The sequence below is a fragment of the Hylobates moloch genome, unplaced genomic scaffold, assembly GCF_009828535.3.
Source record: "Hylobates moloch isolate HMO894 unplaced genomic scaffold, HMol_V3 SCAFFOLD_14, whole genome shotgun sequence".
NCBI lineage: Eukaryota > Metazoa > Chordata > Mammalia > Primates > Hylobatidae > Hylobates > Hylobates moloch.
Genome location: NW_026652289.1, coordinates 9,174,640 through 9,190,886, shown reverse-complemented (window position 1 = coordinate 9,190,886; position 16,247 = coordinate 9,174,640). Strand labels below are relative to the sequence as shown.

The 16,247-nt window shown below is 44.6% G+C and overlaps 1 protein-coding gene across 7 annotated transcripts in view; it reads right to left on the bottom strand.

Moving 5' to 3' along the window:
* HLCS (holocarboxylase synthetase) overlaps positions 1 to 16,247 on the bottom strand; it is a 241,208-nt gene that overhangs the window by 182,308 nt on the left and 42,653 nt on the right. For all 7 annotated transcript variants that reach the window (XM_032176144.2, XM_032176141.2, XM_058428068.1 and 4 more), the window contains exons 3-4: positions 7,089 to 7,251; positions 4,708 to 5,651 (exon numbers count right to left, since the gene is read on the bottom strand). In XM_032176144.2, coding sequence (XP_032032035.1) covers positions 4,708 to 5,651; positions 7,089 to 7,140 — 996 coding nt within the window. In that variant the 5' untranslated portion in view covers positions 7,141 to 7,251. The remainder of the gene's footprint in view (positions 1 to 4,707; positions 5,652 to 7,088; positions 7,252 to 16,247) is intronic.

Here is a 16,247-nt window from a genome sequence, read left to right as displayed (position 1 = left end):
GTGTGCCCTGCGATGGGAGGACATCCTGGCCAGGGCTGGCACCCCCACCAGTACCCTGAGCTTCCAGGATGAGCTCCAGCCACGTGACCACCCACCATGCTGAACTAATTAGGTAAATAATTATCTCAAGTTTTACTAATCTTTCTTAAATGTACACATAATTCATATTTATTTCAGTGTTTCAGTGTTTTGGCCTTTATTTAGAAGTCTGGCGATGTCATTGTGACCAGAAATATGCCATGGGAACTGACTTCTTGTTTATATCAATTAGCCTATAGTAACACTGGTTTTCATTGTATGTCATTTCACTTAAGTGTGCAGTTTCCAAGAACCTATCAACGACTTTAAGCAAGGACTTACTGAGGAAGGAGTAGGATTTCTTAGACACCAGAAAGGCCTTTCCTCCTACCCTCCTTCCCCTGATTGAATTTTAAGATTTGGAGCTTCACCTAGTTACTTCAGGCTTTGTTGTCCAGTTAAAATTAAAATATCTCCACCTATCAACAGCCTCTGTCTTGGTATGAAGGAACTTACTGGAACCTCTAGCTCCCCTAAGATCAGATTTTAAATGAGCATTGGAGCCTCGACGTTGCCAGAACACTGAGTACCCAGAAAAGCAAACTGAGCTCGTCTGCCGTATTTTGTTTTAGCTTTGCCTACTGTATGCAAAGCTTCTAGCCTGATATTATAGAAGTATTATGAAAATAAAAAGCATAGTACCAGCTTTCAGGCGACTTAAAATCTCTCAATTCCCACCTTAACCAAGCCAAATATACTAACCAAATGTTAAAAGTTGAGGCCTGGCTGGGTATGGTGGCTCACGCCTATAATCCCAGCACTTTGGCAGGCCGAGGCGGGAGGATCACTTGAGGCCAGTAGTTTCAGATCAGCCTGGCCAACATGGCGAAACACCATGGCCACTAAAAATGCAAAAATTAGCCAGGCGTGGTGACGCATGCCTGTAATCCCACTTACTTGAGAGGCTGAGGCACAAGAATCACTTGAACCTGGGAGGCAGAGGTTGCAGTGAGCTGAGATCATGCCAGTGCACTCCAGCCTGGGTGACCGAGTGAGACTCTGGCTCAAAAAAATAAAGGTTGACGCCAATCAGAAAAGGTCTGCAGGACAAGGCCCAACATGGTCCCCAAACCACAGCTGGTCAGCTGCAGGCTGGCTGCTTCCTCCAAGACTGAGGACGCCGATCAGGGGCAAAAGGTCAGGTGGGCTTGTTTTTAGACAGCCCTGGAGAGGGGAAGAGGCAGGAAAGCAAAACCCTCTAAAGAATCCGTATCCTCATCTGAGGTCAGGAGTTCGAAACCAGCCTGACCGACATGGTGAAACCCCGTCTCTACTAAAAATACAAAAAAAATTTGCCGGGCCTGGTAGCGCATGCTTGTAATCCCAACTACTCAGGAGGCTGAGGCAGAAGAATCGCTTGAACCCGGGAGGCAGAGGTTGCAGTGAGCCGAGATGTGCCATTGCACTCCAGCCTGGGCAGTAAGAATGAAACTCTGTCTCAAAAAAAAACAAAAAAAAAAACAAAAAAACCGTACCTACTCAGTGCACTTCTACCCTAAATGTGTACCTCTCCTCTCCGGTGGACAAAGCCATGCCAGTGTAGACAACAGCACAGCGGCAGGACCCGTCTAATTCACTTGAGCACGCGGCTATCCCAGAGTTTAACCCTTACAGGTGGCAGAAATGAAGTTCTGTTCCCACCAGGGCCGAAGGGATGAGAGGGGTGCTCGACTGAATGCATGTGGGCTCGCTGGTCAGGGTGAATACACAGAGTAGCCAAGACGCACACACAGTGAATTGTATGAACTCATTTTCACATGAGAACGATGCCAGGACAAAAAACAGGATGGCGCTACAAGTGGGCGGAGTTCCTGGAGACAAGGAGGAAGATGGCCGCTGAAACCCCGAGAACTGCTTGGCTTCACTGTCTTACGGTTTACAAGATGTAGGTACTTCTACAACGGAAACAAGAAAAGAGGCCACCCCTGGTTCTACGCTCCCAATTAGCAGGGAGAAATGGCACGCCGGAGTGTGTGGGTGGTAGATTTGTACTCCTCGTCCACAGAGGTACTGGACTAGAGTCTCTCTCTGGGTGTAATCCTGTTACCATAATGACAAGTTTATTTCTGTAACTTGGCTTCTTGTAAAAATAAGACTTTTTAGTTGGACCCAAAACCAGAACTAAAAAAATGTCTCCAGCCACAAATGCGTGGAGAGGGTGATACTGGCATCTAGTGGGGAGAGACCAGGGATGCTATTCGGCAGCCGAAAATGCACAAGACTGTTCCTCGCCACGAAGAATTCTCTGACCCAAAATGTCAATAGTGCCACAGTTGAGAAACTCTGCCATCAAAGGCGACCCACTGCTGCCATGTGCTAAGCTAAACAAGAAAACAAAATCTTTTAAAATCCATTTTAGAGATTTTCTGTGGACAACTTCATGGCAAACTTCTGGTCCATTTGACAGTCAAATGTCAGCATTAATCCACAGCCTTAAGTTTTCCCTGCAAACTTGATCAGTACAGCGAGCATACAAACATTTCCTCTCTTTCTTTATTATTATGAATGGCAAAGGCATCAAATCTGCAGCTTACTTGGCTGGGACACCAGTGCCTAGGGTGCAGCTGTGTTCTGCCCTTGAAATACTTTACCTCCTCTTATTGGGTTACATCATTACTAGATTTATTACAAAGGTGAAGACTATGAAATTGAACAGAGAAAGAGGAAACTAACCAGCCTGTGATAATATTTATTTTTTGATCTCAGTAAGGTATCACAGAGACACAGGCCTGTGGAGAAAACAGTGACCCTGTCACACAGAAGACTGGAAGTCATTTAAAATCAAAAATGACATTCTAATCCTCTGAATCTGATTTGTGAAGCTGCATCATATTGCCTTTTTTTTCTAGGGCAATGCACTGCAGTATCAAATTTTATGATAGTAATGGGGTCAATTTAAATGGTGCAGCAAGCAGATTTGCTATGTAACTCGGAGAAATGGATCACAACAGTGCCAAATCAATTTTCTAGTACAAGTCTGTGCTCAGGGGTGGTAAAATTCACTCTTCAAAACTGAAATATGGCTCTAGGAAGTCGGGTTTTTAAGTGGATTTTCTGAGAATATGCAGTTACTATAGTTACGATATTTGCAGAGAAAAAGATAAGAGGAACATTTACTATGCCTCCAAAAGCTAATTCATGTGGTCTGCAGCACTGCAGGAAACCTGCTTGGGCTGTACGTGTTCATCTGTCCTAATGTCCAAATTCCTTAATTTTAAGCATCTCTGCTTGAGTATTATCTTAAGAACAAGTGAGTCGGCTTTAGAATAGTAAAGAAACAAATATATACTCCTTGGAAAAAAATGTTTGGCCAGAAAATTCAAGAGACTTAGCTTCCAGGAGAACTGGAAAAAGACAAGGCATTACAAAATGAAAACAAAACAAAAAAGGAAACAATTCTCTAACTCAATAAAAAGATCCCTATAATAAAACAAAATCGATTACACTTATCTTGGGAACTCTCCTGGACAAAACATCTACATCTGCGTAGTTTTCTCATTAGAGCATCAAATCCCTTAGGGCAAGTGAATGTTCATCTAACTTTAATGAAAACCTTTTCCCCTAAGGATTAAAAGATTTGGAGTCAATGATAAGGAATTCTGAAATAGTTTATCTGCTACCGTTTGCTTAAACAAACAAAAAGCTAAAAGGAAAAAGAAGGGCCGGGCGCGGTGGCTCACGCTTGTAATCCCAGCACTTTGGGAGGCCGAGGCGGGCGGATCACGAGGTCAGGAGATCGAGACCACGGTGAAACCCCGTCTCTACTAAAAATACAAAAAAAATTAGCCGGGCGTGGTGGCGGGCGCCTGTAGTCCCAGCTACTCGGAGAGGCTGAGGCAGGAGAATGGCGTGAACCCGGGAGGCGGAGCTTGCAGTGAGCCGAGATTGCGCCACTGCACTCCAGCCTGGGGGACAGAGCGAGACTCCGTCTCAAAAAAAAAAAAAAAAGGAAAAAGAAGATGAGCCAAAGGATCTAAGCAAGAAAAAGAAACCAGCATTTTCCTTTCATCCTCTTTCCATTTTTCCCCTACCTATGTATTAGTATGCCACAAATCTAAGTAGCTTCAATATTCTCTTATTTGAAGTTTTTCTTCAGCACTTGGAAGAGTGACAAAACATAAGAAAGGAATTAGGAACCTGAAGATGTTTTTAACACCAACTATCTTGGCAATCAACTGCAGTATTTCATCGCAGTGGTCACTGACATCTAGAATCACTACCCTGATGGTTTCAACTTCCTACCTTAAATAAAGGCTCGATTATATTAACCAAGGTGTGCTCTAAGGCAAGAAAGCAGACTCATGTATTTGAGAAAGATCATTACTAGTAAAGAACAAAACGAGAATTTTCTGACTAAGCCTCAGTTAACCAGCAAGCTCATTTAACCCTGACAGCTGCCTTGTTCCTCCCCATCACAAGTCTTTTGGTTAATCAGGGTATTCAAAAAAGCCCTGAACTAAACTAAACCTTCTGCTCACTATCAGCAAAAGCTCCCAGCCAATAGTCAAAAACAGCCCGCAGCACACGAACTCCTGAAACTTTTTAAGCGTGTAGCTTTAAAAGACATGTTCCCTCTCAAAGATACTCACAGATACCCAAAGATCACCAAATCCATGCTGCCCTGAGTACCTGGCAAAGAACAGCTTCTCCCCCGCGAGTTCCAAAAGGCACATGCACAATCATCCTGTCCTTGTCCTCATTCTCCAGGTGGCCCTGGAGCCTGCCGGGGCTGAGCCGGACGGGGCCTTCCTGGTACCTGCAGCCACTGCTCAAGACGCTGAGCTTCACCTCACTCTGGTCAGCCTTGGAGAAAACCAAGTTCTGGACTGTCTTCTGCAGTGCACCCTTGCTTGTCACCTGAAAGCCACCAAAGGTGAAGGATGAAGACAGGCCCAACACCTTCCCTCCCTGAGAAAGATAGGCCATGAACTTCTGGTACAGGTCTTCGGGAATGGACTCCCTGGTAGCAATGACCAACAGCAGACAGTTGTCCATCCACGGGTCTCTGAGAGCACTGTACTCCAGCAGGTGGTAGAGAACGTAACTGTCAATGTCCACACAGTCGGCCAGCACGGACCGGACCTTGTGGAACCGGCCGAGGGCTTCTTGGGAGTCGGAGCCCACATAGAGGAGGATGTTGGGTGCCTTTCCCGTGAGGTTGACTCTCCTCCCTTCTCTTTCGGGGGAGGTCTCATCAGCAACACTCTCCAAACTGCTGCTATAATCGTAGGGAAGGTCTGGAATGTTCTCGGCAGATGCAAACTTGACTGACTCAATGGTGCTGTTCTCAAGTTCCAGACACTCGTGGCAACTAGACAAATGGAGGTGATAATGCTCAACGGGGCCCCCTCCCCTGTCACTGTCCCCAGCAGGCTCACTCCCAGAGGCACTGCCTCTCCTTTGTTTGGGTTCTTCACCAAGAGCCTTTGGGTCATCTCTGCCAGCATGCTCCATACCGTCCCGCTCAGGCTTAATCTCAAGAGAAGGTTCAGGCTTCGGCTCTAGGATCTGGGCTTGCTTGTTTGAGGCCTGATCCTTAACTTCCTTCAGAGTGGAGTCCTGCAAGTGCACCGCTAAGGCACGAACAGGAGAGAGAGACAGAAAATTAATCAACACTTCTTGTGTGACACGTAGCTCATCTCAAGAATCTCATCACCCTCTCTGCATTCTGGGACTTACATTCCAGGACAGCCTCTGGCATGGCTCCCACCTGCATCCCCCCTCAACCCGGGGGCATCCTTTGGAAACACTAACTGTTCCCATCTGAAGACCCCAAGTGAAATCAGCAGTTTGCCCAACATCTTTTATACCTATCGGAGAACCTAAGACCCTCTTACGGAATGGTGAAGAAAGTGAGATTCAGAGAGGCGCCTGTGCCTCCTTACTTACAGATTATATTTCTTGGGTGTTATTCTCCTTTACAATAATGAAACTGAGCAATAAAAAGGACACATATCTAGAGTCTACCCAGCACGCCCCAGTGAAATGTCACTCTCAGGACATGCCATAGGATCAATGGGAGAAGACTCTTCCCAGTATCTTGTCTCAGGACTGGAACATAAGTTGACAATCACTAATTCAAAAACATTTATTGAGCACTTGCTACATGTCGGACATGGTATTAGAAACATGTACGAGGTGATTCTGGATATTAAGGGATTTACATAAACTTCCGAAGCTGATAACGGACATTTATTTGCCCATGAGATGAAAGAAGACATTCATAGACATAAAAAGCCTGCTTTTAAGTCTAATTAAGGAAGAACAGTTTGTGCGTTTCCTGAAAAACGATTTGTCCCAAGAAATTGTGATACATATATTTTAAGTAAAAAGCGGTTTGATTTAGAACTTCATAGTAACACTAGCTATGCTTCCCACTCAATTAGAATTGTAGTCTAGACACTAGTTATACTGTATTAAACTATGTGAAATAAATATTATATGGGTTCCAATCTGAATGCCACCTCATGAGCAATGCAGTCATGAAACATTCTTGTTTAAGAAATTTAATAAGCACTGAAAATGTACCCTGCAGCCCCCTAAAAAAATCTTGACACATGCATGAATTGTATATTATTACAGTAAAATCAAACCTGTGGACTGAATTAAACTGAAACTAAGCATAGCCCTTATGTCATACCAGTAAGAGTGCTCAACAGTCCTTAAGCTAATAACTTATAGTGTCCCACTATGATAAAAACAGGGTTTCACTTTGTCACCCACATGGGAATGCAGTGGCGTGATCATGGCTCACTGTAGCCTCAACCTCCCAGCTCAAGTGATCCTCCCATCTCAGCCTCCCAAGCAGCCGGGACCACAGGCATGCACCACCACACCCAGCTAATTTTTTTGTTTGTTTGTTTGTTTGGAGATAGGGGTCTATGCTGCTCAGGCTGGTCTCGAACTCCTGGGCTCCAAGTGATCCTCCTGCCTCGGCCTTCCAAAGTGCTGGGATTACAGGCATGAGCCACTATGCCTGGTCAATAAAAACATTTTCTAAAGTTACTTACACACAATCTTTTGGGGTACCAGTCCATTATCCATGTGGAGTCTATCTTCCATGAACGCCACCCCAAGCTTGCTGAAGTTGTCCACACTTGCTTCAGCAATTAGCCAATAAGGATCCCCAGGTCTGCAAGCTAATGGCAAACAACAGTCTGACCACTTGACAATCTGAGAAAAAGCAGGAGAGGGAGGAGGTGAGAAAAGACAGGTTGAGATTTTTCTTCTCTAAAATAACCACGTACTTTATTTTTCTCTTGAGGCTCCTACCACTAAATTACAGTCATTAATAACAAATTACTGGATATTACATTTTACTAATATCAGAGTTGTTTTGAATTCAGCATTCTCATCTCTACCTGACAACAGTGCTCACAAAACACTAAATATAACTCTCTCATTTAAAAGTAACTGAAGTCTCCACCTTTTTTAAGGAATTAAAAGATAAAGGGACATTCCCCAGACACTGGAAAAACACCATGCTGCCCTTTAAAAACAGAGAAGAGGAGAGAACAAGAAGTCCACAATACCCAGTTACTTTCAATGTAACCTGTGGACCCGCTTTTCTCAAAGTGTGGTCCAAGACCAAGAGCAACTGACCTCCCAGGGAGCACATGAGACCTTCAGAGTCCCGAGCATGACTCCCTCCCTATCTGGTGCACTGGACTTTCTGGAGTTGAAGTCCAGGAATCAGGATTTAAAACATGCTTCCCCTGTGGTTCCTGCACTCGAACTGTGAGAACAATCCAAAAAGACTCTCCAGACATTTACTCCCTGTAAGGAGGTTCACGTTCCTACCACAAGGGGGACAGGGAGAAAGAGAGCAGGCAAAACACCCTGCTTAGCCTTCCAGTTCTTACTACAGAAGACTGTGACACTGGGGCCTGGAACACCCATACTCTCTCTGAGGGTTCCCATGGAGAAGACAGCCTATGAGGTGAAGAGCCCGGCGCTGCAGTCAGGGGTCTGAGGCCGAGTCAAAGGCAACTAATCATCACTGTCTGTCCTCGGGCAAGCTTCTGACCCTCACAGCGTCCTAATTAGTAAAACAAGAATACTCTACTAAAAATACAAAAATTAGCCAGGTGTGGTGTCGCACGCCTATAGTCCCAGCTACTCGGGGGGCTGAGGCAGGAGGATCGCTTGAACCCAGGAGGCAGAGGTTGCAGTGAGCCGAGATCATGCCATTGCACTTCAGCCTGGGTGACAGAGCAAGACTCTGTCTCAATCAATCAATCAGTAAAGTGTTTGGTAGTTTCCTCTCTGTCTCTGTCTCTCGCCTGCCACCATGTAAGACATACCTTGCTTACCCCTTTGCCTTCTGCCATGATGGTAAATTTCCTGAGGCTTCTCTGGCCATGAAGAACTGTGAGTCAATTAAACCTCTTTCCTTTAAAAATTACCCTGTCTTGGGCAGTTCTTTCTAGCAGTGTGAAAACAGACTAACACATATAGACCAAGAGAACAGAGCTGACAGTATAGAAATAAACACAGATTCATGGACAACTGAATTTGGACAAGGGTGCCCACACAACTCAATAAGGAAATAATAGTCTTTTCAACGAATGGTACTGGTACAACTACATACTGATGTGTAAAAGAATGAACACAGGCCGGGCATGGTGGCTCACGCCTGTAATCCCAACACTTTGGGAGGCCGAGGCAGGTGGACCACCAGGAATTCGAGACCAGCCTGACCAACATGGGGAAACCCCATCTCTACTAAAAATACAAAAATTGGTTGGGCGCAGTGTCTCACGCCTGTAACCCCAGCCCTTTGGGAGGCCAAGGCAGGTGGATTGCCTGAGGTGAGGAGCTCGAGACCAGCCTGGCCAACATAGTGAAACCCTGTCTCTACTAAAAAATACAAAAAATTAGCTGGGTGTGGTGGCGGGTGCCTGTAATCCCAGCTACTCAGGAGGCTAAGGCAGGAGAACCACTTGAACCCGGGAGGCGGAGGTTGCAGTGAGCCGAGATCGCACCATTGCACTCCAGCCTGGGCAATGAGAGCAAAACCGTCTCAAAAAAAAAAAAAAAAAAAAAAATACAAAATACAAAATTTAGCTAGGTGGGAGCAGGTGCCTGTAATCCCAGCTGCTCAGGAGGCTGAAGCTAGGAGAATTGCTTGAACCCAGGAGGCAGAGGTTGCAGTGAGCCAACACTCCAGCCTGGCACTCCAGCCTGGGCACTCCAGCCTGGCGACAGTCTCAAAAAAAAACCTATTAAACTTTAAAAGACTCAGATTTGCATTAAATTGATACAGAAAAAGAAAAAAAACACAGATAGGGAAGTGTTAAAGACCTCTTTTAGAAAAAGGAGAAGGCCGGGCGCGGTGGCTCACGCCTGTAATCCCAGCACTTTGGGAGGCTGAGGCGGGCGGATCATGAGGTCAGGAGATCGAGACCACAGTGAAACCCCGTCTCTACTAAAAATACAAAAAATTAGCTGGGCGCAGTGGCGGGCGCCTGTAGTCCCAGCTACTCGGGAGGCTGAGGCAGGAGAATGGCATGAACCCGGGAGGCAGAGCTTGCAGTGAGCCGAGATCGCGCCACTGCACTCCAGCCTGGACGACAGAGCAAGACTCCGTCTCAAAAAAAAAAAAAAAAAAAAAAAAGAATGAAGATAAACCTCTTCCTCACACCATGCAAACCACGCACAAAAATTAACTCAAACTGGATCAAAGACCTCAATATAAGAACTAAAACTACAAAATTCAGAGAAGAAAACACAGGCATAAATTGTCATGACTTTTGATCAACCAATGGCTTCTTAGATAAGACACCAAAATTACAAGCATGAAGAAATAGATAAATTGGACTTCATCAAACATTTTTGTGCTTCAAAAGATATCAAGAAAATGCAAAGACAACACACACAAAAAAGGAGAAAGTATTGGCAAATCATATAAGAACTCCTACAACTCAACAATAAAAAGACAATCCAATATAAAAATGGGCAAAGGATGTAAACGTTATTTCTCCAAAGAAAATATACAAACGCCCGGCCAGGTGCAGTGGCTCAGGCCTGTAATCCCAAGCACTTCGGGAGGCTGAGGGGGGCAGATCACGAGGTCAGGAAATCGAGACCATCCTGGCTAACACGGTGAAACCCCGTCTCTACTAAAAATACAAAAAAAAAAAAAAAAATTAGCCAGGCATGGTGGCAGGCACCTGTAGTCCCAGCTACTAGGGATGCTGAGGCAGGAGAATGGTGTGAACCCCGGAGGCGGAGCTTGCAGTGAGCCAAGATTGCGCCACTGCACGCCAGCCTGGGCGACAGAGCGAGACTCCATCTTAAAAAAAAAAAAAAAGAAAATATACAAATGCCCAATAAGCACAAGAAACGCTGCTCAACAACATCAATCACTAAGGAAATGCGTCTCGAAACCACAGTGAGATACGACGTCATACCCACTAGGATGGCTGGAATCAAAAAAGATGCCAACAAGGACAAGGAAAAACTGGAACTCTAACACATTGCTGGTAGAAATTAAAGTGCTGCAGCTGCCTTGGAAGAGTTTGGGAGTTCCTCAAAGAGTTAAACATAGAGTTAACATACGATGCAGTAATTCTACTCCCCAATATATACCTAAGACAACTGGACCTGAACATGAGAACACATCTAGATTAGGCTCAGAGGATCTTCCCAAAGGCAAGCCCCAGAGGCCTTCACAAAAGAAACAAACTACGTTCACTGAGAAACAACTGGAAGATCTGAACTTGTTCAATAAGAACCCATACCCAAACCCCAGCCTTCAGAAAGATATGGTCTCCAAAATGGAAATAGATCCATAAGTACTGTAGGTTTGGCTCAAAAACCTTGGAGCAAAACTCAAGAAAATCAAATGCAAGCATATTTGGCAAAAACAAGAAGCTCAATAACAGCAAATATGTGAGAATGAGGCTGGGTGCGGTGGCTCACTCCTGTAATCCCAGCACTTTGCGGGGCTGAGGCAGAAGGATCAGGAATTCAAGACCAACCTGGGCAACATGGCAAAACCCTGTCTCTACGAAAAACTACAAAAAATAGCCAGGTGTGGTGATGGGCACCTGTAGTCCCCGCTACTCAGGAGGCTGAGGTGGGAGGATCACTTGAGCCTGGGAAGTTGAGGCTGCAGTGAGCTGTGATCATGCCACTACACGCCAGCCTGGGCAACAGAGTGAGGCCCTATCTAAAAAAAAAAAAAAAAAAATCTGAGGGTAGAGTCAAGACCAATCCTTCTCAGGGAAATATGGACACACTACCCACATCCCCAAATGAGGCCCATCCTAGAGTTCACACAGATCATCAGGCACCCTCATTCCAACTCCACTTAGGCCCCAGTGGCAGGGACCCTATAGACCACTCCAGTGGCCCCAAAATAGTTCATTTTGGCTGCTGCCAAGATCTGAACATATACTGCTTCTAGACACTTCAGAATCCCAAGTTCATTCTCCAAGCTTCCATTTTAATTTTTTTGGTTCCTCATCTCTACAAAATAGAGAGAGACGTCAGACACAAAAGGTCACATATTGTAATGGTTTATGATGATTCTCATACAAAAGAATACTTTTCAGCAGTAAGAAACAAACTTGAGATATACACAACATGGATGGATTTCAAAAACATCATGTTGAGCAGAAAAAAAAGACGCCAAAGGATACATGCTGTATAATTCCATTTCTATGAATTCCTAGAACAGGAGAAACTAATTTACCATGTCAAAAAGATTAGTGGCCCAAGTAGAAAGAATTGAATAGAAAGGGGTGCAAGACAAATGTATTGGGGTGATGGTAATGTTTCATGTCTTAATTACCTAGGCAGTTACCTAGGTGTATAAATTCATCCACACACATAGAACTGTGCTTCTAAAATCTGTGCATTTTATTTTATATAAATTATACCTCAATTAAAAGTTAATACACAACAAAACTAGTAAGGACAATTTATTTCTTTTTTTTCTGCTTCTTTGTTTTGATTTTGGTTTTTTTAATTGTTGTTATTGTTCCACTTGTTCAGCTAATAAGATTTAGTCAGCATCAGTAAGTGGACAGTTGGCTTATGTTTCTACATCCTGTTTTTTGGTCACCTCCCTCCATCATCATACTTGAATGACCTCGTCAAGCTCCCTTCATTCATTTTGGCTGTCCCCAAGACGTTCTTCGCGTAGTCACCAGGGTAATGTTATTATTCCTTTAAAAATGTTGCACTATTCCTTGGCCTGGCGCAGTGGCTCACGCCTGTAATCCCAACACTTTGGGAGGCCGAGGTGGGTGGATCATGAGGTCAGGAAATCAAGACCATCCTGGTTAATGGTGAAACCCTGTCTCTACTAAAAATACAAAAAATTAGCCAGGCATGGTGACAGGCGCCTGTAGTCCCAACTACTCAGGAGGCTGAGGCAAGAGAATGGCATGAACCCGGGAGGCGGAACTTGCAGTAAGCCAAGATCGTACTACTGCACTCCAGCCTGGGCGACAGAGCGAGACTCCATCTCAAAAAAAAAAAAAAATGTTGCACTATTTCTCTGCTTAAAATCCTTCCATGAATAAGTTCTGAAGATCTACTGTACATCATGGCGACTACAGGTTTTGGTTTTGTTTTTTTTTTTGGTCTCAAAGAAAAAACCACATCATATGTTGTACCCCACAAATATATACAACTAAAAAAATACTTTCAGGGCCATTTTTCATCATTCAGGAAGAAAAAATATGCCCACACATAAAGCTTGTATGCAAATGTTCACAGCAGCATTATTCACAATAGCCAAATGGTAGAAACAACCCAAATGTCCATCAATAGATGAACAGATAAATAAAATGTATATATCTATACAAAGGACTATTATTCAACCACAAAAAGGAATGAACTACTGATGCATGTTACAACATGGATGAATCTTGAATACACTACGTTAAGTGAAAGAAGCCAACAACTAAAGGTCACGTATTCTATGAGGCTATTTACATAAAGTATCTAAAATAGGCAAATCTAGAGTCAGAAAGTAGATTCGCAGTTGCCAGGAGCTGAGGTGTCAGGGAGCAGACAGTGAATGCTGACAAGTGTGTGGTTTCTTTCTGGTGTGCTGAAAATGTTTTAGAATTAGATAATGCTGATGATTGCACAACTTTGTGAATATACTAAAATCTACTGAATTGTTTTTCAAGGGTGAGTTTCATGTGAATTACATCTCAATTTTTTAAAACTAAAAGAAAAGAGTCCAGGTGGTTTGTTTGTCTCTACACTCTTCCAGCACAGCCTAGTCAGTAAATGGACTCTAGAGTCCAACTTCCCAAACTTCAATCCTGGTTCCTCTGGTTAAGGGCATGTGACCTGAGCAAGCTACTCAAATTCCCCATGCTTCAATATCCTGTCTATAAGGTAGAGATAAGAGCACCTACCTTGGAAGGTTACTGGGAGCACTTTTAGTGATCATCCATAAAGTGCCTGGGCCGCAAGGATGCTCTTACGGTTCCAAAATATACTTACAGCAAGTAACCTCATGAGAAACCACATCATCCCTAGTGGGCAAAAACCGATCTTGGCAGGGAATGGGGAGGTGAAAAAATCTTAGACATTACAACAGTTTGTGGCCCTCCAAGGCTCAAGCCTATCCCACAACTTTTTTTTTTTTTTTTTTCTTTGAGACAGAGTCTTACTTTATCACCCAGGCTGGAGTGGTGCAATCATGGCTCATTGCAGCCTCGACTTCCTGGGCTCCAGCAATCCTCCCAATTCAGCCTCCCCAGTAGCTGGGACGACAGGCATGCACCACTATGATGGGCTAATTTTTGTATTTTTTGTAGAGACGAGAATTCACTATGTTGCCAGGCTGGTCTCAAACTTCTGAGCTCAAGCGATCCTCCCGCCTCAACCTCCCAAAGTGCTGGGATTACAGGCGTGAGCCACCGTGTCTGGCCCCCCACAACAAAATCTTATTCCTTAGTAGCTCATTTCTCTTCTCAAAGTGAACTTGAATTTAATTATTCTCCTTGGAAAAACAATCACAAAAAAAAAAAACTTGAGAAACACTGCCTTTGAGGGAAAAAGAATAAACGCAGGCCTTTATGGCCAACTCACTAACCTGTGTAGAATATTTGGACAAAGAGAAACTCCAGAATTTTCATTTAGCTCTAGCTTTCCCTCCATTTTACCACCTACTTCTCCCACCTCCTTGCAGACACACAGCCAAGGGAAGCAGAATTCACCTGGAGGGTCAGGCCCACCCAATGTTTCAGCAGAGTTCTACATTTCAGAAATGACATCTTTGATTCAGGACAGAGTGCCCGTTGATTTCAGCTTTGGGAATGGGGGAAAGGACGTCAGTTCAGGAAGATGAGAAGATAAACTAACACCGTGGCAGGGCAGACTTCTGGGATGAAGGTGCATGGGAAACATGGAAACCAACAGGGCAACCTCCTGCAGGAAGCTAAAGCACCATTGTCCTCAGAGCAATCAAAGGAGGAGGAGAACCGCTCAGCCAATGGAGACTCAACCCGGAATTTAGCTGTAAAAACATTGATTTAGCCCCCTGCAGTGGCAGGCACTGGCAGTGTAAAAGGAGCCAATGATGAAATTCCCACACACCTCTGAGGAGGAACGAGGCAGGAGATAAACAAAGGAAGAGGAAGGACCGGAAGAGCCCAAAGAACAATACATCCACACATCCCGGATCAAGTTTCTCCACTCTGCCAACTGTTTCCTCACCTAAGTACATTTCCGTTTTCTAGGAGCGTGGTCCATGAGCCATGGACCATGCAAACGCCTTCAAGCAGCGCTGGGTGCTCCGATCAAAGCAGAACCGCGCTGTCACTGATATGTCGTCCAGGGTGTTTGCCTTCCAGTGGATAAAGGCAATCAGGACACTTTAAATTTGCACTTCGAGATGGAAACAAAGGCATGCAAAAGAGAAGGGAAGTCAAGCAAAAGGCTTACTCCCAAAGATCAAAGCTAAGGAAGCCCTGGCTGTCCCTAAACAAAGGAGTTTCATCCTATAATAGCAGCCAGCAGAAATCTGTTAAGTAACTAAAGCTCTTGACTTGATGTTACAATGTATGGCAGCAGGCAAGGCATATCTTCTCTGCTCAACTTGAAATTCACATCCAAGAAGCAGTCCAGGAGTGAAAGACCCCAGGTTAAACTAGCACAGGTGGCCCTGCCCAACAGGGGGCATTGGCAGGCAGCAACACTGCAGTCAGCGGGGAACAGAAATCTCAACAGCCCACTGGCACCCAGAGTCAGATCACGGATGCTGCTAATTTTTCTGACTCATTTCTCCTCTTCCAAATCATCTTAATTCAATGTGAAATTGTTAAAAAGTTCTAGTAACAAATTGGATGGAGGAGGGCTGGAAACGCAGAGGTAAAGAATTTGAAAATACAGGGCTGGGCGCAGTGGCTCACACCTGTAATCCCAGCACTTTGGGAGGCCGAGACAGGTGGATCACGAGGTCAGGAGTTCGAAACCAGCCTGGCTGGCATGGTGAAACCCCCGTCTCTACTAAAAATACAAAAATTAGCCGGGCATGGTAGCATACGCCTGTAGTCCCAGCTACTCAGGATGCCGAGGCAGGAGAATCACTTGAACCCAGTAGGCGGAGGTTGTGGTGAGCCGAGACTGCACCACTGCACTCCAGCCTGGGTGACAGAGTGACACGCCATCTAGAAAAAAAAAAAAAAAAAGAATTTGAAAATACAAGACTAAAGGGAAGAGGTTATTTTTAACTTTTGGATATCCTTGCTGTCTTTTGTGTTTGGAAACACAGAGGATAAAGGAGAGCTACAAAATTGACTTTCACTTGATATTATGTAAAAAGGCCAAGTGCGGTGGCTCATGCCTGTAATCCCAGCATTTGGGGAGGCCAAGGCAGGAAGGATCGCTTAAGCCCAGGAGTTCAAGACCAGACTGGGCAACAAGGCGAAACCCTATCTCTACTAAAAACAAAAGACTAGCTGGGTGTGGTGGCACGTGCCTGCCTGTATTCCCAGCTACTTGGGAGGATTAGGTGGGAGGATGGATTGAGCCCAGGAAGTAAACGCTGCAGTGAGCCGTGATCATGCCACTGCACTCCAGCCCGGATGACAGAATGAGACTGTCTCAAAAAAAAAAAAAGACAATATGCCCTATGGCACTTTTAAGACAAGGGTATTGGAAAATCAAGTAACAGTGTAAGAGTTATCACCAAGTCA